The 22,195-nt window shown below is 39.6% G+C and overlaps 4 protein-coding genes and 1 long non-coding RNA gene across 7 annotated transcripts; 1 reads left to right on the top strand and 4 right to left on the bottom strand.

Moving 5' to 3' along the window:
* Positions 1-254: 254 nt before the first annotated feature.
* On the bottom strand, positions 255-3,192 carry LOC145700793 (PRKCA-binding protein-like). Its single transcript, XM_081778115.1, has 5 exons — positions 2,906-3,192; positions 2,108-2,440; positions 944-1,113; positions 666-902; positions 255-619 (listed from the first exon to the last, which is right to left on the bottom strand). Exons 1-5 carry the CDS (start codon positions 3,173-3,175, stop codon positions 403-405), a joined length of 1,227 nt encoding a protein of 408 aa, XP_081634241.1. The 5' UTR covers positions 3,176-3,192; the 3' UTR covers positions 255-402.
* Positions 3,193-3,647: 455 nt separating this feature from the next.
* Positions 3,648-4,441, bottom strand: LOC145699141 (uncharacterized). Its single transcript, XM_081776392.1, has 2 exons — positions 4,143-4,441; positions 3,648-3,931 (listed from the first exon to the last, which is right to left on the bottom strand). The coding sequence occupies exons 1-2, from the start codon at positions 4,393-4,395 to the stop codon at positions 3,726-3,728; spliced, it is 459 nt and encodes a 152-aa protein (XP_081632518.1). The 5' UTR covers positions 4,396-4,441; the 3' UTR covers positions 3,648-3,725.
* Positions 4,442-4,516: 75 nt separating this feature from the next.
* Positions 4,517-9,137, bottom strand: LOC145699142 (uncharacterized). 3 transcript variants are annotated; one of them, XR_014133983.1, is made up of 3 exons: positions 8,980-9,137; positions 5,419-5,484; positions 4,517-5,149 (listed from the first exon to the last, which is right to left on the bottom strand). It is a non-coding gene; the product is annotated as an uncharacterized LOC145699142 (long non-coding RNA). The 3 variants fall into 3 exon arrangements; XR_014133981.1 differs by lacking the exon at positions 8,980-9,137 and adding an exon at positions 6,139-6,245; XR_014133982.1 differs by lacking the exon at positions 8,980-9,137 and adding an exon at positions 5,772-5,894.
* A 3,169-nt stretch (positions 9,138-12,306) lies between these two features.
* Positions 12,307-14,972, top strand: LOC145697431 (uncharacterized). Its single transcript, XM_081774634.1, has 4 exons — positions 12,307-12,437; positions 12,688-14,092; positions 14,169-14,452; positions 14,499-14,972. The coding sequence occupies exons 1-4, from the start codon at positions 12,354-12,356 to the stop codon at positions 14,916-14,918; spliced, it is 2,193 nt and encodes a 730-aa protein (XP_081630760.1). The 5' UTR covers positions 12,307-12,353; the 3' UTR covers positions 14,919-14,972.
* Positions 14,973-15,929: 957 nt separating this feature from the next.
* On the bottom strand, positions 15,930-20,374 carry LOC145699017 (uncharacterized). Its single transcript, XM_081776267.1, has 5 exons — positions 20,226-20,374; positions 17,402-17,492; positions 16,942-17,243; positions 16,807-16,902; positions 15,930-16,241 (listed from the first exon to the last, which is right to left on the bottom strand). The coding sequence occupies exons 1-5, from the start codon at positions 20,256-20,258 to the stop codon at positions 16,155-16,157; spliced, it is 609 nt and encodes a 202-aa protein (XP_081632393.1). The 5' UTR covers positions 20,259-20,374; the 3' UTR covers positions 15,930-16,154.
* Positions 20,375-22,195: the final 1,821 nt, after the last annotated feature.

Below are 22,195 nucleotides of genomic sequence, written 5' to 3' on the forward strand. Positions count from 1 at the left end.
CGCCTACTGCCCGGACCAGCCAAAGACTCGAATGAGGGAAAAATGGGTCTGTAATGGCTACGAATGGACGCAGAAATCAAAATGCCCGAGCTGGTGGGGCTAAACCCTTTTCTATATTGAGAATCTGAAACTCTTTTCCTTTGGGACTTTTCTATAAATGTCAAACCTACGAATATCATACACCATCTTTCAGCGTTTTTATCGATTTCTAAAAAGGATAGTCGGATAGTTTATATTTTGAAGAAAATGTTGACAGTTGTTGAAAGTTGAGGGTTGAAGAAACATGCAGACGTAGAAAGATTAACAGAAAAAGTGACTGAACGATACAGCCAGAGAAAAACAGAGAGGTAAACATTCGGAATAGAAATGAGATTTGGGAAAGAATGAAGAACGAAAAGTGGTTTAGTCAAAGTTGATAAGCGAATCTTCCGCATCTTCTTTTGAATGAGTATCTTCTAGTTCAAAAGATTCGAGTTCTTTGGCTAAAGAATCGAGGGCAGAAGGATCATCTTCTTCGCTCAAGCTGCCGTATTCGAAGGTTTGCTGATCAAGGTCAGCTTCGATGGGAAAAATGTCAAGGTGATTCTCGATTTCTGCGATTTTAAGAGCATGCTCCGCGCTAAAAATATGAAATAAATGTTCTTTGGATTGAAATCAGAGCGTACCGGAGATCAAGGAGTTTTTTCAATAAATCGGGGAATTCAGCTTGAAATTTCGCATCAACGAGTTCGAGTTTTTCGAGAACATCTTTTCGCATCTTCTGAAATTTCGCCCTGGAAGATTGGCGGCAGCGAAGAACCATGCGATATTCGTAATTTCCAGTTTCTACGCGATAGAGGGGCTCGTTGAAAGTGATGCATTCTGACTCTTCGTCGTCCATTTCCTTGATTTTCAAGCAATAACTAGGATTCTTTTACATCTTATTTTCTGAATGAAATTCTACCTCAAGTATTCAAATTTTGCATCAGCGTATTTTTTCACTGTCATTTTCGCATCAGGAACGATTGTATCCGTAAAAACGATGATGTCGGAAACAACTTGTTTCGTTTCATCAATCAGCTCTCGATCCGCAGTGCGCATTACTTCGTGGATTTTCGCCAGGTCCAAGTAGCTCTGAAAAGGCGCTTTTGTTATTGCTGTCGCTTTTGTTTTAATGGCTGTGATGTTGAGGATTTATGAGCTTGATTGGATTTACTACGCTGGGCAGAGTTTGAAATTCTCGAGATTCGCGAGCGGCTCACTTGAGAGCGAGCGAGCAAGAGCATGATGCTCTCTCTGCTCCCGAGCGCATTTATTTCAGCGTTCGCGCTCTTTGCGCTCGCGAGCACATTTCATTTCGCGCTCTCGCTCTCCTGGCTCCCGAGCACTGGTCAAATTTTGCTCTCGCTCGATTGGCTCGCGAGCTGAAAAATCTGACTCGCGAGCAGCTTTCAAGAGCCTAAAATGATTCGTCTACCCCGTAACTAATTCCAAATGAGTCCCTCTCACAGGAGTTAGCACTTCGCGGTGAGCATCTTTTATCTGTTTACTCTCGGCTTTTCGCGTTCCGCTGCCGAGATTACGGACCTAATGAAGCTTGCACAAAACGGAAACACAAAAAATTGATCAACGAGAGAAATTTATCCATAAAAGTGAAAAATTATGCAAAAAATTGTTCCTTTAATTTTGCTCGCGAGCCGCTCGTGAGTCAATTCCATGGCGAGCACGAGAGCAGCCGCTCCCGCTCTTCTAGCTCCCGAGCATTACCGACATATGCGCTCGTGCTCTCTGCGCTCGCGAGCGGGTTCAAATTTGGGCTCGTGCTCTTTTGGCTCTCGAGCCAACTTTATTTTCATGCTCCCGCTCCCCTGCTCTCAGAGCAATGATAAATTTTCGCTCTTGCTCTTTTCGCTCGCGAGCATTTGCGAGCATCTCAAACTCTGACGCTGGGAATCAACGAAAAGCTAGAATTGTTTCTTGTTGAAAATTCGCTGGGTGGCTTGATTTTAAAGATATCACCTTTTTTAAAGATTGTAAACGATAACGATCGTTAAACGTATTACTTAAAGTAAACTTATTTTTTCCTAGTGCAATAAGGAAAATTTCAAATAAAAGCAGTAAAACTCACCTGATGATTCGAGTCTCTTCCAGCAATCGACTTAAACGCCGCAGCCATTTGATCATGTCCCTTGATTCTCGCTTGCAAAATCTTCATCGACCTGATTGTTCTTAGCACAATCCCTTTCGCAAGCTTCGCTTTCTGCGACAAATCATCCAGTTTCCTCACCAACGAGTCGTTGCATAGAACCGCTCTTGATATTCCAAGAGCGTCGGCAGTAGTTGGTTCCATTCCTTCGATGATCTTGTGCTTCATTTTCTTCAGCTTGATGTCCAGTGTTTTCCCCTTTGTTGTATCACAAATGAGCTTGTTGTATTGAATCGTTACTTCTGCGTTTTCATCCTAATGAATATCAAAATAACCAAAGATACCAATCAGCAAAAATAATCTCAGATTGGGCTTGAAAAATGTGTAGTAGCCAAAGTCAGGTATGAAATGAAAAGCGACGTAGTCGGTTCATTTTTTAACGCTGTTTTTCGTCGAATCTTTTTCGGAAACAAGACTCGGGATCTAGTGGCAGGTGACAGAGATCTCGAAAAGGGGTCCAGAATCTTGACAAAAGATTAAAATCTAGTTTATTCAAATATTCTTGGTTCGATTCTTTATTTTTTCTGTTTATTTATGCCACTTGATTCACACTGAGATCAAATCATTTCTGCTTTAAAAGCCTTACGGATCCTCAGAGGATCCAGTTGTCTAAATGAGACTCTACCACCCTGTTAAATTAGTTTTACGAAGTTGAAGGAATTTTCCTCCACTCGCTTTTACACTTCTTCTTTACTTTGCCAAAACGAAAAATAAACGAACCTGAATACATTTGGCTAGCTCGCTCTTTGTCAATCCTTTAGTAGAAAGCCCATTGACCGCCACAATTTCATCCCCACACTGAAGTTTCTCGCAGTTCAACGCAGGCGTATTTTCGTAGAGCTGGACGATATACAAGCAGGGACAGTAGGGAGCGCCGCCGCCGATGGAGATTCCGATGAGATTCTGCTCGTTTTTAGCGAGTGTGACTGTCCCGCTGACGGTGCTCATGCCAGACTTGTCCTCGTAGTCTTCAGGGAAATCTTGGAGCATCTTTTTATCAGTCTGAAAAACAAGGATGATAATCATTCATTTTCCGTAGTAGATGATTTCAATGAAGACGTCATTTTAGAGAAGGAATCATTGGAGAATTTTCATTAGAAGAAAATTCTTTTCCCCTAAAGCTTCATTTTCCCTCCAAACTTCGAGGATAATTTTCTTTCTCTACATCTATCTTTAGATAATTGGAAAACGACAATCGATCGATGCAGAAAGCCTCACTACAAAAGGGGCGGGCAGAATTCAGAAGCGATTACGTCATCGTGATTCGGCGCACTGCACCACCAATGGTGGTGCAAACATGGGCGCCACGCCAATTATCGATTTTCCTGTGCCTTACGCAGCAAATTACAGATTTTTTAACGCAGAAATCAGATTATGCTTCTTTGCGCTTCGTTCTTGGAAAAAAGAAATGACAATTTTTTTTTATATTTTTATTTTATTTTCAATTATTTTGTACTGGTAAGACAGAAGGCAGTGTCTTTTTGTCTCATTTCAAAAAAGTTCGAACAGTTCATAAAATCCCTACAAATACGGCTCTTTTCTAATACTTGATCATCTGCCAGAGTCGTTCTTCGAAAGTCTGAGGGACCCAATCGAATTTAATCGGGACCTGATTCTCCTTCTCTTCTTCCATCTTCTTTTTGGCCTGGTACTGTTTGAATCGACTTTGGTTTGACTCACCCAAGGCCTCTCTGGCAGCGATCTTTCTTTCGTAGAATGCGCGAACATTTTCGTCCATTGGACCAGCTGAAAAAAGAGTTGAGGCATCAAGAACTCTTGGTGAGACTTCTCAAAACAGGACTCGGCACTGTGTGAAAGAAACTGAGTCACGATGCTGAAAGAGCGGAATTCATGGTGAGATTGAGGCGATAATTTTTAGGTGCCGATTAAGTGCTCTCTCAGGACCCTGACTCAGGTTTCTACGTAGTTTCCCAAGCGAAGAATTCGAGTAACTTACAGGCACGCATCATAACTGCAACGAGATTTCTGAAGCTTTCATCTGTCCCATCCCCGCACTTGACCAAAGCTTCGCGAATGGGAGCCGTCTTTCTTTTGAAATATTCCAACTTTTCTCTATCGTCTCCAACGCGCTCTTCCAAGGGTTTGTCAAACATCTCTATCGCAAATTCTTCCCCACCGAAGTTGCTTCTGTCGGCCTGGAGGACGTTCTCCAGCCATTGGTGCATCGTCGGTAATTTTGAGTCACTCATTCCGGTTTCGATTCTCGAGCAATTTTTCTGAAGACTTCAAGGGCTTTGTAAATCTGGGTTTCAGAAATCAACCTGCGAAAGAATAGGAAACGAAGAATCCTGCAAAAAGGAAAACGAAAAGTATTGGAAGAAGTTTGAATTGTATTGAATGTTCAATAAAGAAACAGGGATCAGTGCAGCTGAGCTTGAAACTAGAAGATGGGTAACTAGAACAGGAAACTGGAAAACTTGCAGTTCAAAAAACAGTATTTTTTAATATTTGTCGCACTTTTTCAGTTTTTGTTCATAAAAGAAAGCTTAAAAGAGAGCTCCTTTAATCGTCTATTCGCATTCTTTATCTTCTGGATTTAAAAAGTTGGGTATCTGTGGAATTACTTCATTTCTAGAGGGTTTTTTCTAGAGACAGGATTTTTTCTTTCGCAAAGAAAATCTTCGAATTCTTCGAAAATTTCCTCCTTTGCTCGCATTTTGACCAAAAAGTTGGTCAAACACGCGCAAGGGTTAAAAAAGTGAGACAAAATAAAAACATGAAATAGCAAAAACAGGTGAAAAAGAAATATAGAATTATCTTGGGATTTTGTAACTCTTCGATTCTACAGTCGATTTCGTCATTGTTCTGGAAGATTCATGAGCCCGAAGAGCACGCCACCGTAGACTGTGAGGCCGTAAGCGAGGATAAGAGGAGTGCCGACTGAAGGCTGGACTGCTGTGACTCCCATGAGTTTGGCGAGTACGGATTCTCGGCGCATCTGACCTGGAAAAGAAGTTGAGTGCGACGAAAAATGAAACTACAAGTAGTTCTGAGAATCTGGCAATCGATTCGAGCTCAACATTATTACTGAAAATCGACCTGAAAGGAGGCGCAAAGCGCGGCTTTCCCATTCTTTTATAGGAGCCGCGAGCGGCTTCTCGCTTGTCCTGAGTAGGAGTCCTGAAAGAGAGTAGCGGCTTCCTAATAACTTTTCGGGACCCTGCCTCAGGTTTTGGGAATATGAGAAGGAATGAAATAACAACTGGACTTACCGATTTTGTACTTTTGAAGATTGATTCGTCGAGCAATTGGGGCGATTCGGCAATTCATGATCGAAGCTAAACTCTGCATAAGAAAGGTGTATCTGGGCGGATTTTCGTAGTTTTAAATTTAGTTGAAAACGTGAAAGTTATAAAAACTGAATAAGCTGCTCCGCGTGGCGCATTAAAAAAGATCAGAATTGGTGATCAGGCTGTGGGCAATTACGTAACAGTCTACTAGAACGGAGGAATGATAATAGAACATTCTACTGGGATTTTCCCCGATTTTGAAGAAATTTCAAGTGCTCTTTTCTATATTTTCTCCGGAAAAAGAGCGTTTTTCTTAGAAAAAAAAATGTTTTTACCAATTTTCTGGCCGCTGGGCATGAAAAAAACTTTCTTTCTCTTGACCGAGCAAAAAGTTAATAAAAAAACTGAACAGTTTCAGCCCTTCTTCAAGACCTAAACCCTTCTTCGATCACGTGATCTGTTGCGGAGGATAGCTGTGAGGCAAGTTTACCAGAGACAAAACGAACTCTTAGCAAGGTCTAACTCAAAAACAAGTCAATATGACGGGAGAAGGCGTGGCCTTTCCTCTTGATTACTGTCGGATCGAATGACTGTAAGAGCAATTCATTGATCCGAATGAACTTTTCGCTAGATTTTTGAGTGAAAAATCGTCGAAAAAGGGATTTTCATGCACTAAATCTCGAATTGATTCCCAGATTTTACCGATTTTATAAGGGCAGTTGGCATTCATTTCCCCAAAGATGAAACTTTTTTCTCTATTAAGAAAAAGTGGCTCGCAAGTTTCACGCTAAAACTTTTGACCTCAAGTTGACTTGAGTTCGCTTTTTTGCCCTTGACGAATTTCGCCTTTGATTGAAATCTTGAACAATGGATCGATCTATTTTTTATGCTCCGGGACCCCTTGTTCTATTTTTTTTGTTTTGAGAAGCTAATAATCTTGACCGTCAAGGCCAATTGAGCGAGTCTGGACATGGGCAAAATGTCAAGAAAGTGAAAAATGATTACATAACTGAACGTACTAAAATCTGGATGAGCACGGTCACGCAGGGTACATGCTCAAGACATGTGAAAGAAAAGGTCAAATAAAACAGAATAAATAGACTTTACGAGAGTGGAACAGCACATGATAAATTTGATGCTACGAGTATCAGATATTGTCGGATTGATTTGGATTTGAAAGATTATTCATAAAAAGATCTGTCTAAATCACACCTAAAAGCTTGTGAAGGAAGTGATGCTTTGACAGATTTAAATCTTTTATCTAATGATTTCCGATCCCCCAAAATAGACATAAAAAAACTAAGAAGTCGATCCAGATCTAGTCGACTTAGCCCAGACGTTTTCCTTAATTCCTTGCCGAAAGAAGCTTCGATCGCGAGACTAAAAGCTCTCATCGACATGCGGTTTTTCTCCGAAAAGGAATAAAAATGGGAGAAACCATAAGTATCAACAGAAATGGGCTATTTTGTGAGAAACTCTGTTATTCTAAAAGCGCTAAAATGAACCCAAATCAGCGAAGATTGATGAACTGTACTCGTATACTCTCAAAAATTCAATCATTATTGAAATCGACTGACTAATTAACGCTGAAATTCCATAAATTACAAAAGTTGAAATACTGTTTTCAATCGTGAAGGCATATGCTTGACGATTCATTTATGAGGTTTTCAAGGCCAAAGCCTTCAACAAAGCTAGCTCAGTTTCAAGGATGTTTCTGATTTCACCCTATTTTGGACAAAAACTGCGAAAAGAGACTGAAAAATTGGGGAAATAAATTTGCGTCCTTCCTGTCAATAAAAAATTATTTATGCATTTATCCGCTGCCCGTCACTTCTAACGAATTTAACCAAATGAATTTTGAATAACGCAAATGTGGCTATAAATATACTGGCGCATAGTAGATATAAAACATCGTGGCGCATAACTATAAAAGAAGCATCAAAAAAGAAAAGAGGGACACACTGTACAAAGTCGGTTATAATTCGGCGCTGGCAGAAGCTGGATCCGCTCAGATTCACTGAACAGACACTGAACAACTCACATACAAGCCTCGTTAGTCACTTGTTTCTAAAAAGAAGAGAATACGGCTTTCGGGGAAGAAGTTTATAAAAGAGGAAAAAAGAGAGAAAAATAAACCATCTAATGAAGCTGTTTTCAAGAATTCTTTGGCTTTCAGCTATAGTTTCCGCGCGTAAGTTTACATCAGAAAACTAAAGGCGTATCAATATTTTATTTTTGTTACCAAGTCAACCTGTAATACAGGTTACCTGTATAGCAGCGCTATTGTGGGCTTGGCAACCTGTAAAAAACCTGAGTTAGAATCTGAAATTTCTTTTTCCCGCACTGAAATTACCCTGAATCAGATTTCTATACAGGTTTCGGCCAAGAAACCGCAGACAATTTCAAATCCTCGATTCTGACGCTGAAAACTGGGTCAAATTAGCGTAGAAGTGTCAGAATCGTTCTAATAAGACCGGATCATTGCACCGAAAAGTATCAACTTGCTGTTTACAGAATACACGATTGCTAATAGAATTGAAAACCATTATCGTTAAATCTCCTGCGAAAGCACAATATACAGATAACTGTCCACTTATTTATCTAAGATAAAGCATTTAGCTTTGGCATGTTTTCAGATTTGACAGTTTAGTGGCTTAGAATCAATAAAAGCCTGTTCAAAACCACTTTTCCGAGTCGATTGAGAACTCTTTTGACTTTATACACTGTATACTGTATACAGTATACAAATGCAATAACATACGGCATATCTGTGCATAAACGATATGGGATGTATGCACAACTAAATGGAACAAAGAGAATATGTTCTGGAACTTTCCTGGGCATAGAAAGATGTGGCCTGCTACAGTTATCCACTGTAATTAATAAGTGACGTTCATCTGGCGTAGTAGAATAGCAATGTCGCATACGCTGCCCTATTACCGTATTCATTCGAAAGTAACCCGATTACTTCAGGTGGACTGATTAATATCTTTGACATTGACGAAAGCCAACGAAACGTCCCCGCAAAACCTGTTGTTCCGATACACTTAGGAAAGGATGCTTCAAAAGAAAAAAAAATAGTCCCTGACTCAGGTTTTAAACTGGTACACAGGGTGCCGATTCCAGGCGCCTCACGAAGCGCTAAGCCGCAAGCGGCTTTTGGAGACTAGAATTACTTGGTCTTAGACTAAGTAGTAGTACTAAAGACTCTTAGTCATTTTTGAAACATCAAAAAGCGTCACATGACCACTCAAAACTCATGGCTCATCTGAAAGAAAATGCTAGTTTCAAAAGTATGGCCCTCCTTTCTCAGCGATTTCAGTTTTCAATCCCTATTTTAGAAAAAATGACGAGTTTCACGAATCGACTCTCAGGCGACCTGAATCAATTGAGAGAAATCGACGATCCGGACACTCGAGAAAAAGTGGCCAAATTGACGAATTTTTTAACTCATTTTCAGCAGTTCCTGTGAACCAGAAATAAAAATAACTGACTTGATTCAAGTCACTTGAATCTTCTTTTTTATTTTTTTTCTCAACATACCTTGAAAGACGACTTCTTACAGATGATGAACTTTCCTTGTTTGCGACTTCTTCTGTGGGTTAATTTTTGAACTCTTTGGTTTTTTGAACTCTCGCGTATTTGCGCTCAAAAAGCAAATTTGCGCTCAACTGACGCTCGAGCCAATCAGCGCGCTTCTTCCGCTCCAGAATCGACGACTCTAGCGAATTGTAAAGGGGCACTCTCTCTTGAGTTGCCCAAGATGGACTCCCGCCCAAGTTGGGCGAGAGTCCTTTTGGGCAAGAGTCCATGTGGAAATTTTCAACAATGAGAAACAGAAAGTTGGGCGAGAGTCGATCTTGGGCGAGAGTCGATCTTGGGCGAGAGTCCTCCACTCCGATTGTTAATGACTATTCAATGACAAAAGAAAGCAATGAGCTGTATATAATAAATATGCAATGTACTTTATATAAATTAAAGTTAGGGTTAGGGGGCACTGGGCAAGATCACAGAACAACATTACCTTCAGTAACCCTAACTAACCCTAGACTAGACCCCGGCATCTTAGGACCTAAGGGGCGAAGCCCCGTGGTAAGGGGCGATTAGATTTGATAATTTCGGCTGAAAAGTGGTGCAGTAGGACTGACCTTCTCTTTCAACCTAGTCGAGGATTAGCACTTTTTTGAGAGTTCCAGTTTAATTAGCGAAGCGCAATATTTTCTCACATCAAAGAATTTATGCTTTCGCTTATCTTCCTGGACAAACCGAAACTCTCAAAAAAAGTGCTAATCTTTCGACTAGGCCAAACACTCGCCAGCACCGGATCTCGCTAGCACTTTTCACTCGCCTGCACTTTCCTCGAAAGAAAGTGCAGGAGAGTTTTTGGTGCAGATGAGAGTCGGTGCAGGAGAGTCTTTCACTTTGCGTGGGCGGTGGAAAATATTTTTTTTTATAATTTACAATACTTGAAATTTTAAAATTTGTTTATATCAAATTTTGATAAATTACAGTAATTCGGAAAAGTAAATAAAGAAACCAGTAATGCATAAATAATTTCTTTATTTAGTTTCTTCTCGAGAAGCTGATTTTTTGCTCAAAAATATCCAGTCTCGTAGACTCAAACAAAAATTACTTCTATTTTTCTGAATAATTTATTGATTATTTACCGTTTCTTTGTAAAAATATCATTTTTATGTATAAAATTGTACACAAAAATAAATATGAGGAAAATTCATACCTTTCCTCACCCTTTATCCGCAGTCTTAGCATTTATTTATTCTAAATATGAGTAACAAAAAGTTCTACCAAAATCAGGTTGAGAAAATTTTCTCACTAATAAATATATTCAATAAGTTCGCCCGCCCACGCAAAGTTAAAAACTCTCCTGCACCGACTCTCATCTGCACCAAAAACTCTTCTGCGGGTGCGCGTCTTTTCTGGCATTTTTGAGAAATGCGTCTTTTCTGGCATCGCGTTCTTTCTGGCAGTCGCGTCTTTTCTGGCACTGGAGTCTGATTCATTTTACTCTGATATTGAGTAGGGTCTACCAAATCTAATAAGCTGATATGAATAGCATAAAACCTTTACCTTCAATAGCAACTTGCCACAGGCAAAACTTTTTTATTTGATTTATAAGTTTTTATCATCAAAGAAAATAGTGCTGATCATTTACATAATTTAAAAGATTTTCAGCATTTATTATGATGATCTAATAATTCTTTATTCGATTCTAGTGCCAAGAAATTGGTCCCCTCAATCATATTCAAAACTACGGGTTCTTCTTCTTGAAGAAAATTTAAGAAGGAAATAACAGTTGATTAGATTTGGTAGACCCTACTTGATTTTAGAATTCAATGAATCAGACTTCAATGCCAGAAAAGACGCGACTGCCAGAAAGAACGCGATGCCAGAAAAGACGCATTTCCCAAAAATGCCAGAAAAAACGCGCACCCCTCTTCTGCACTTTCTTGCTAAGAAAGCGCAGGTGAGTGAAAAGTGCTAGCGAGATCTGGTGCTAGCGAGTGTCTGGGGCAAGAGAGAGTGCTCCAATTGTAAAAGGGCGCCCGTGAACTTGGTCTGGCAGATGTTTTTGAGTTTCTGATCGTTTTTACGACTGAGTTTGTTACTGATCTTGAAAACATTTGCCATGTCAGAAATATAATTTAGTAAGTTTCCATTTTACCTGACAAATATTTCTAGCAAGCATTCTTTTTAACGGGCTTTATATTACCCAAGAGGGTCATCATTTTATCGGATTTTTGGACATCTAGCTTTTTGCACAATACTATTTACGAAAATCCGTTAGAATCGGGACCCTCTTGAGTAATGTAAAATCCGTTAAAAAGAACACTTGCTGTAAATATTTGTCCGCTAAAAGGGGAACCCTTTCCTCTGAAGAATGCTGTTATTACAGTGAAATTCTTCATCTACACATGAATATATATTTTATAAAGAATCAGAATGTTTCAAAAAGTATCTCAAATAAAACTTGTTATACAGATCTTCCAGTCGTATCGCCAATTTTCCGTTTTCCTTCAGTCTCGGTTTAATGTTGTCGAATGTTTTTTGCTTCAAAATTCTGTATTTATCAATTTCTTCTTCCATTAAAAGCGCCCTGGCTAGCATCAAATCAATCATTTCTACTCCTTCTTCGTTGAGCACTTTGTAGCTTTCTGTATTCCCGTTCATGTGACGCTCGAAAGCTTGTCTTCTGGATGAACCAAGAATTTGGGCGGCGAGGAGATGGGGGGTGAATAAAAGCGTTATTTTCATTTTCGTTGATGGATATATGGCCTGTTTATAAAATGTCTCTCTAGGGTGAAGATCTGGAATATATTTCACGAAAAAAGAGCACTGGTTTTCTTTAGCCTTTCGATTCCGCTCGAGATGATGCTACAAGGATTCTCAAATATTGTCGATGAGACTGGTAATCTTGTTTCCAAGTCGATTCAAATTTATTCAAAAGAAGGAAGACATCGATTCAGCTTATTCAAAAATGGACATAAAACGTGTCAACTTGCCTATTTCTTTTGGAGAAATTGGAAGTTCTGAGGAGAATGGGGAGCGTTTGTCCCGTGTCCTATGAGTTATGATAATTTTATTCTTATGAAATATAAAAAATAATCAATTTCGAGTGTCTATAATTGACCAAAAAGCCTATATTTTAGCATGACCCTCGCTTCAATGAAAATATAAAATTATTTTTGATGAAAATGACGTCAATAGATTCTAGCTAACAAATTTATTCATATCCTCAAAACTAAAATTACCCAATTTCCGCCAAAAACCTTCTGAAATAGCTCTTTCCAAAAATATAAATAACCGCTCAATCCAGGGTTAAATTTAGCGCCGCTCCATAAAAGCAGAGTGCAGGGAACGGATAATTTTATAAAGAAAATAAAAGTGTGCAAAAAGATATGCGACTATCAATTTTTGCATCTTTTTTGTCAAGTTTTGTACAAGCAAGTGGAGAGAATTTATGCTTAGGAGATGCTGATAAGGTACGTTTTTGGGAATCTGGTCAGAGAAATTCCCTTAAAACTAGCATTTCTAGACAAGATAAAATAATATCATTTCAATGAAAATAACAAGGGGAAGCCTTTGTAGATTATCGCGGAAAAAATTGAGTCCCCGTCATTTTTCTTTAGCTTTCGAAGCGATGGTGATTTTCTTCGAAGGAAAATCATGATTATTTTAATTTCAATTTTGATGGAAAAGCTTATGCAAAGCTGTAATAACGCATTTTTCAAGGGAGCAACTACGATTTCTCTCTCCTCCGACGAGAGCTTTTGCCGTCTTCGACCCCGCGATGACGCTCCCCACAAGGTCCGTCTGAAGATGGCAGGTCTTTCCGATACATCGTCGTGCACAGAAGACGAGGATCGCATTTTCATCACGTCCAACGGCTCACTTTTGGGTCCGCTCTGCCCCAAAGTCCACGAGAAGCACATTCTCGACTGGTTCGGTAGGGAAGACGAGGATGAACAAAGCATTTACGACGCGATTTTCGATGCGACGGAAACGACGATGATTTTCGTCCCGGGGAATAAGGTCGAAGCTAATGGCCAAAAAGTCATGATCACCGTGGCTTGGGAAAATATGTCTGCAAGACCTGCTTCGTCTCCCAGACAGCCAAAATCCATTGGATCGATGATGGAAGAGCCCTCTGTTTCTCCAGTGTCTCTTTGTCCAATTTCTACCTTCGCTTCTGACTTCATTCGGACTGCAAAAGCCAAGTTGGCAAAAGAACCAAAGAAAATCGTCAGAAAAATGGGAATCAAGCTCACTGAGCTTTACGAAAACTTCGAGGAGGATCATCGCGATTTCTGTCAAGAAGACGCGCTGAAGGTCAACTGCGATATTTTTGAAGAAAATGATGGAGGGTCGCAGCTTGGAATCTTCACTGCTCTAAGTGAGATAGTCAAGCACATAAGCCCTGAATGCTCTAGCACATTTGTGAACGGATTGAAAGATGATCTTGAAGAATTGAGAGAGCTTCTTGGCTTTGAAAAGATTGAAGAAACAACTGAGTTTTTGACGACGACAGAAGATTTCACAACAACTACACCTTATACAACAACAGAAACAACACCAATTCTAATCACAACAACATCATCAGAACTAACAACTACTTCCACTACAACAACTACAACAACCACAACATCAACAACATCAACAACCACAACAACAACCACTTCAACATCAACATCGACATTAACCACTACAACTTCGACAACAAGTACGACTACAACTACAACAACTACAAGCACCACAACAACTACCACAACTGCACCACCTACCTCTACAACTGACTACACCACTTCAACAACACAAACTACCGACTACACCACAACCGACAGCTACACCACCACAAACTCACAAAGCACAATAAGCACCAATGCACCAACAACCATTCTTCCCACGGAAATCACAACACAACCTCTGCCGTACTCATCGAAAATACGCGAATCCAGTGATTTTAGCAGGCCCTTAGCAGTTTCCCGAGGAGACTCGATTCTTTCAGACAAAATGTGCAAAATTCGAAATATGCCAGAACGATTCAACACCATCTTCAGCGCCAGAGCAAATGAACTTCGACCGAAAGATATGAAAATTGTCAAGAGAGCAGTTGTGACAATATCCAAAAGTTTCAAGTGTAAGTGCGCCTCTTTTCAATCAAAAACAATCTTGTTTTCTCCACTTTAAATCAGAATGAAACTTCTCCATTCTAGATTGCGATCGAAGTCATGTGCTTTGCGACCTCATCGACTTGAATCGAAAAATGCACGGTTGTCAGCTGATCAAATCTCTTACCAACATGATGGACTACCTAGCTGCCGAAGGAACTTGCGAAGTCGACTGGCTCAATGATGTTGCTTCCAAAATTGAGAGTGCTCAAATGGTCTTTGGAGAAGACTCCATGGAGAGCTGCCTGGGAACTGATGAAAACTGGGATTTGAGGGAGCTGAAGGAAATGGATGAGGATTTCTTTCGGGGAGAGAAGAAAACTCTTCAGGTAAAAATGAACAAACGCAAACTTGAGTTCTAATTTTCTTTTAAAGGAAGCTTTGGCAGAAGTTTCAAAACGACAGCTGCCGCTAAACCATAGATCTTGGGTTTCGAAGATTCGTCTCACCTTGAAATCCGCTCTTGCCGCCCTTGGAAACAAGGAAGACACCCTCATCATTTCCGACATTGATATCTGCGCCGTCTCGGTCGAGCAATTGGAAGCTCATGCTGGAACCATCTTTACTCGCTTTCTCGACTCCGTCCGGGGGGACTCTGGCGCTTCGGAAGAAGCGGTGAAAACGATGAGCGGAATGATGGCAAGAGTTCTTCGAAAGTTCCGACAAAAGAATCGAAACTCACAGGAAATCAAAGTCGAATGCAACGACTTGAGAGTCCAGAGAAGTCTGAGGACCAATTTTATTGACATGGCGGACTCGGTCTATCGAATGATACGATTGAACAACCATCCTTGAGAATCCATCTTTGTCTTCGCTTCCTGTACAAATAAATTCCTGTAAAACGCTTTATCTTATTCCACAGAACAAGAAAGAGTTCGCGAAAATGCATCAATCTTTCATTAAATGGTTTGTCTTGTTTTTCCAAATCTTGTTCAATCAAGTGTTTAAAGCACTTTCCCGCACTTGGTCTCCAAAAGCTCTTTATATTGAATAAATGATGCCATTCAGCTTATAAGGCGAAGTTATTTCGCTGAGAATCATCATCAAATTCTGGCTAAAGAATTGAATGAGCATGAAAATTTTTCAATATCTTCTTCTGCAAGTTTTTGCGCACGGAAATGTCTTCAAACTCAAGAGTTTCTCTCCTGATGATGCAGTTGCTGGAGCAGCGAATTACGACAAAAGGGGTCCGTTTTTCAAAGCGGCCATGAAAAACATGCAAAAACGCGGCCTCGCATTCGATTTCGACCTCTCCGATTATTACCGCCAGCCGAAAACTAAGCGTGGTCTTTCATTACTTAGCTCCGATCTAGCCGACTATTTCAACTCGCCATTCCCGACGAAACGCGGTCTCGGCTACGGAGCACCAATTTTTGACGATTTCTACGATTCTGACTTTACGCAAAAACGAGGAATTGAGGATTTGATCAGCGGACTTGCTCCTGCCAACGGTGGAGACAACGAAGATGTCAAGCCGAAAATCAGGCTTTATCGACGATTCCAGGAGCGGGGTTTTTTACCACAAATATGACACTACGAGATAGCCGCGCGCGGCTTTTTTCGCATATTTTCTTCTTCGGCAGTCACTTGAAAAAGCCTTTCAAAGCCAGACGATCCAGAGACATTGGACGCTCTCATGAAAACTTACTTTCAAAATTGATAAAAAACGAATTTGTCTGTTTCGCCTGTTAAAAAATGGGCGGTTATGTTTCTGTTTCCTATTATTTATCTCTTTTGCTTTCAATAAAATTCATATGCAAGTTGCATAATGCAACCATAAAAATAAGGAAAGAATTGAGGTTTTGTTCAGTTTATTTAATTAATTTTTGAGGTCCTTGCGGGAGTGAAAAGTAATCTGTTCTTCTTTATACAATTTTAAACACATTTTTTCAACAGAAGTTTTTTACAGAAAAACAAGAATAAAAGATGAAACGAAGCAAGAATTCGTATCTGATAATAGCCGAATGAGTAGCTCTAGAACTGCGAACTGAAAGCAGAGCGTTTTGAGATGAAGTGGAAGTTGCGCAGCCCTTATCTACGCATAGACACTTGCGCCTTGTAGTAACTCGAAGGCATGAAGAAATGGAAGAAACAGAGAGCGGCGCATGCGGAGAAAAGCTAAAGAAAAATGTTGAGAACTTGGCAAGGTCGACAATTGAAAATTTGATGGAAACTGGGAACTTTTTAAATCGCTCTTTGACATTTTCAGGGGTTATCGGTCAAGCTGGAGGGCTCTTCAGCTGTCCAAACAAAAATCCAGCCTCCCAGAAATTTCAAAAATCACAAATATCATCTTTTAATAATTTGCTTGAGGTCGAATTTGGCATTCCCGCGGGCGAGTTTGCGGCGATTTTACGATTTGAAATTTATTATCTTCGCCTCGGCTTGGCCCAAATCTATAAATTAGACCATGATAACCAAAGAGGTAAAATTCGCCTCAAGGGCAATTTATCCTTCGCCGCAGGCTGGTGCCGCGAGGACCGACCGCAAGGAGCCATTTTAATAAAGGGCGAGTTTCAATTATATTTTTGAACCTTGAAAGTTGAAAGTCGAGACAATTGGAGAAAGCGGAACACCCCGCAGGCTACTGTCAATTGATTGAAAAATAAGAATGATCAAAGAGCGATGCCGCCCTTTTTTGGGCAGTATTAGATTACAGTTTTATTGTTGGTTATTGAATTACCTGGTAGAAGAAAATGATCAAAACAGTCGAGCCAAGACTGGGGAGCATTGAATTGAAGAGGGCTTTTTGAACATCGATACAGGACTGCTGACAGGACTAAAACAAGAAAGACAAAACGGTCGAGCCTTGAGTTACCTTATAGAACTCTTCCTCCAGACAGCACTGGTTTTGAACTTTGAAGCTAGACCAAAACCGTTTCGCGAGAATTTGATCGTCTTTTTGGCTTTCCTTCATATCCGCCTCGATGAAGTTCGTAACGAGCTCGTATCTAGTGTACAGGAATCCGCCAGCAACGACCTCCAGTATGCAGAGTAAAAGGAGTGAGATACTGTAAGCGAGGACGGCATAGCGGGATTTTTTCGCGGAGCCGAGGGTTCCAATTAGGCCCAGAATGGTCAAAGTGCAAGAAAGGAGGCCAGAACTGATTGTTGTTATTCCTGAAATTTTCATGATCAGTTTCAGTGCCGAAGGGATTTATGAAAGCTTGTCCAGAGTTGATAGTTGTATTTATGCAGGCAGCTGATAAAGACTGTGATAGTTGACAGTGTTTGGACGCGCCTTCGACTTGAAGCCCTGCTATCTTGCTTTTTCTTACCTAGACTCGGATAAGTTAGCGTGAGGGCACCAATACTTCCACCACAGAGCACCAAGGGACAAGTTGTTAATACCACTGTTATTCGTAATGCCTAAAGGTTTCATAAGGTCTCGAGAACATGAAATTTGTCTAGAGAATCGAAGGAACGTATTCGTCTCCAGAACATGAAATTGATTACATAACAGTCTCTACATGGATAAAATTGTTCTAGATAGGCGGATGAAAAAAATTCCCCAGTGAGCCACGGAACAGGGGTGCTCTGACCGAGACGCAGGGTAGGGTTAAGAAAACAAGAGAAAGTTTCAAGTTGATATTTGAAATGTCGCTGCTCAGCCAGCTGGAACCTGTTGAGTGGTAAGCCCCCATATTTAGCAAAAATCTGTTGTCTTTATCATTCTTGATCCAGGGATGAGCCCCGGTTTCGCTTGCATAAACACACACTTTTCAACTTCTTTAAGGAAATCGATTTTTAACTCTTGCGCCTCAAGTTTCGAATTCACCCCTGCCATTTCATTTTGCGATGAATTTCGAGCAAGATCAGTAATATTGACAACTGTCAAATCAACCAGGATCTCTTTTCTGATCTTCTTTCCGTCAGTCGGAATTTCCTTTTCGGAAATGAGGGCCGCTTTCGCTTTTTATGAATTTGTCAAATCCGGGATATCCGTCGAGGGCGCGTCAAATCCCATCATCGTCAAATTCGAAAAAATTTTTGAAAGTTTTCAAATGTCGCTGCCAATTTTTTTCCGACAGAAATGGCAGACACACCTGCTTCATGATCAACAAGGCAGAGTTACTGTACGTTTGTTTCCTTAAAAAATAACAGCATCGCATAACAGACCCAAAGGCCAAGAAAAAAAAGGCCCGCTCGAGCAAAAGACAAATAACCCGCTTATGTATTCTTATGGAAATTCTACGCGCACGTGACACACACTTCCTTGGCCGAGGTCCAGAAATAACAACTTTTCAGAATCCTCGGCTGCGGATTAACCTTCTCAAAATACCAAAATAGATTATCAACGTAAAAAGAAGATTAATATTTTGGTCAGACCCACGTGCCAAAGAAAATCAAAATTAAGGGGGTAACCTTCGTTTTTCGAATTTTACTGTAAAAAGAAATTCTTGCTCCACTTTCCTTTTTATTTTAATTTGAAGGTCAGCACTTGAATCAAAATCTCGTGAGAGCCTGGGAGAGTGCGAGAAACTTTTTGAATTGAGCGGAACAAAAGGGCTACAGAACAAATTGTGGCATATCTTGAGACAACTTTCCTCCACTCGACTACAGTGGACAAATAGAGCCGCCAGAAGGCCCGCTTTTGTGAACAAAAATATGAAATTTTCACCGCAACTTTCTCTGTAAGGATATTGTTGGCTTGGAATAAAGCCAGCTGGAGATAATTTTTATTTCCGGAAATTTCAATTCTTCACGGAACATGTTGTCTTCAAGACTTCTTTTTAGCTGGAGTTAGCAACCTGTGGAGAAAACCTGAGTCAGGGTTAGGTTTTGAAGGAGTGTTGATGAAAGCCGCGTAGCGGCTTTTTCCAAAATCGAAGCCGCAAAGCGGCTTCGCCAAAGAAGCCATTTGGTGTTTTTTTTTTGCAAACTTAGGACCCTGAGTCAGGCTTCGCAAATGTAGCTCATGCTTTTTCGTAATTTCTTTGTTTCTCATAAATTCTTCAACCTTATCAAACAAATCCGGAAATCAGATCTTCAAAAGAATGCATGGGAAAAAACAAATATATAAATAAAAAGCTGAAAGACATTTTCCGAAGATCAAATGCGGAATTTATGATTTGCTTCTTCTTTTGATGTTAATATTCGTCCTGGCGCATTATCTGAGATTACGCCCGTAAATCATTAGTTCAAAAAACGACCACCCGTTAATTTAACAAAAAGTTTTACTTTCATTTCGTGTTGATTTTTCAAGCTTGTTAAAATCTTTTTGGCAAAAAAAATCTCAAATTTGAATATTGTCACACTTTGAAGATGTGGTTGAAGACTTTGACAAAGCAAATAAGGAGGTTATTAGTGGTTAAATACGGAAATTGCGAACAATAAAACGAGAAGATGGTTATTTCCGCTTCGAGCTCAAGGTCAGAGAAAAACAATACAGCTTTGTTTTTCTGGGTTTCAGGGGAGGAAATAGACAGGGAAATAAAAAATGAAAGACTACAGTAGCATAAAAAAGCTGTAAGAAAATTCTGACAAGACAGGGCTTATTTTAAGTGCTAAACAAGTGTTTTAACGACAACCGGAAACTGCTTCGTATATTTCCTTCTTGCTATAAACTTAACCGGCTTACCCTTTCCCTATCTGATGAAAGAGGCTCACGTATTTACGAAAAATAAATTCGTAAATGGCAATAAATTCGGCTTCGTAATTCGCAAATCGTAAATGCTCCATTTTGTCTGACAGAATTTTGACAAAAACGGATGTATTTATCACCGGGTCGGTATACAACTCAAAATTGTCAAAATAAATTTATTGTAATTTGTATTTGTTGTGTAAGAGCGCAGCGAGGGGTTAAGGTTACTAAGTGTTAACCTTTCTTTCGTAGCGATTCTAGAGCAGGTTCTTTTACATAGGGTCTTAACATAGGGAAACCCTTATTTTAACATACTAAACGAAAGATATTCAACTTATAAAGACTGAATAAACCTCAAAATTTAGAGTTTTATTTAAAAAAATTTTAATGAAAAATTTCTATTACCCTTTCATTTACGAAAATGACCATTTGTCCGACATTTGAGTTGTCAAGATTGTAAAGAACACTTCAATATATCATAAGAACCGTCAAAAATTAAAAATAAAAAACTTAATTACCTGATAAATACAGAAATTCGGCACCCAGTTCATCCGCTTTTCAGCTTTTCATTTTTCATGCTCTCTTTTTCATTATTTTTCTTTTGGCTGATATTTGAGTTTTAGTCTTTTCTTAACTAATTTAAAGAAAGTTTAAGTCTAATTAATAACACATAACGAATCATGTGGCGAAAAAAGTGAGCCTTTGGGCAGGGACCGCTGTGCGCGTTTACGCCCTCGCGCGCCCTCGAAAAGCTCAAATTCCAGAAGACGGCTCAGCCGGATCAGCCACACCAGCACTCTTCTGTATTCTGAGCCGCGCAGCGCAAGTTCGACCACTTTGTAAGACCAAAAGCCTACTTCCGCCCCTCTGAAAACTTTTCAGAAGCGGAACATCCTTCTGTTTTTAATCTTTCTTTTAGAAATTTTATCCAGAAATAAGAATACTAAAGGTGGGGCAAGGGTTTTCTTTCAGGGCTCGAAAACCTGTGTTGTGCCTTAGTCAGGATTAAAAAACCCTATAACTATGACAAAGATCGAAAGGAAATATTGGAGAAGCCGCTTCGCGGCTTCGTTTTTAAAAAAGCCGCTACGCGGCTTTTAATTAATAATTTTTTTTTCAATTTCATATTATTATAAAATTAAAAAAAAATAATAAAAAAAATATCAAAAAAGAACATTATTTTTTAACTCATGACTTCGTACTTGTAAGATTTTTGTGTCAATTCTTCTGACAAGGAGAGAAACTGGTCATTTCTTATTTTCAAGAGGGTCTGTCGCCTATCAATCTTGAGAATGTCAGAAGGCTCTGTTGGCTCAAGGTGCGCTGAGAATAGAAATCCAAAACCAAAATGAAGACAAATTGGCCATAAATCGACGCTGACTTTTATTCTTGCTTTTGTTGCAGAGTTTTAGAGGGGAAATCGCCTTTATCTTTCTAATATGGCTTAATTGATTGATTTGATAGTTATTTACAGTAAAAACTCGGCTTTGAACTTGTTCATTTTTGAAAGAAAAAGATATGGCTATCTCGCTCGTGCCAGTTTGTCAAGATTGATTTTGGCTGGTGCTAACATTTCCGGAAACGGTCTGTTGGTCTTGAAAAAAGGGCAGCTTTGATATGAAAAGATAGGAGTCTCGGCTAAGTGTCGGCATAATCAACAATCTGTTGTTTTTCGAGTAAACAATTTACAATTAAGAAATGCTTCATCCACGGGGCTTTGTATATATTTTCATTTGATTCTTATTTAATCACATTTTAGTACTGAAAAATGAAGAAAATGATTCAAGTTTTTGGCTTTTTTTTCATTGTTTTTGATTCTGCACAGGAAAATAATGAAAACACATGGCAATCGTTATAAAAACACTTTTTAGATAAAATGAATAAATGGCAACTGTTGATATCAAAAAAGCTTTTTCGTCTAAAATTCGATCACTGATGTTGGAGGACGCGAATTTCGCGGTGTAGAAATCAACGAGGATGGAAATGTGAGGTTCTTTTACTGTTTCTGGCGGGAAGGCGCAATGATGAAGGGCTTCTAGTGATGCGTAGTCTTCTCCGTTGATTTTTGCGATTTGACAGTTGTCTACGCAGAAATTAGAGAGTGAAGTAATAACCTACAAGATGGAAGTGTAGAAATTGTGTTTGAATCAGAGAAAAGGATGAGTTCAAAATATTTGGCCAAGATACTTTTACTAAAATTTATGATTCTTTTTACCTGATGATTCTAGAATTGCCGAAAAAACTTTCGCCTTGAGTTTTTCATCGTTATCTCCGTCAGTCAGCTTTTCATCCTTGCAAAGATCGTATTCCTCGTTGAACAGATGGTCTTCCACTTTTTCCATGAAGTGTTTCAAAGCAAAGAACTCGTAGTTTGCGCTTTGAATTGGTTACTGAGACGCCATTACAGTTGCATAAAAGGGAAAACAGTAGATTTCTTTGCGTTATGATTAACGATGATATTTGCATTTTTTAAGTGTGCTTCTTCCGG

The sequence above is a fragment of the Oikopleura dioica genome, chromosome 2 (genome assembly GCF_907165135.1).
Source record: "Oikopleura dioica chromosome 2, OKI2018_I68_1.0, whole genome shotgun sequence".
Taxonomy (NCBI): domain Eukaryota; kingdom Metazoa; phylum Chordata; class Appendicularia; order Copelata; family Oikopleuridae; genus Oikopleura; species Oikopleura dioica.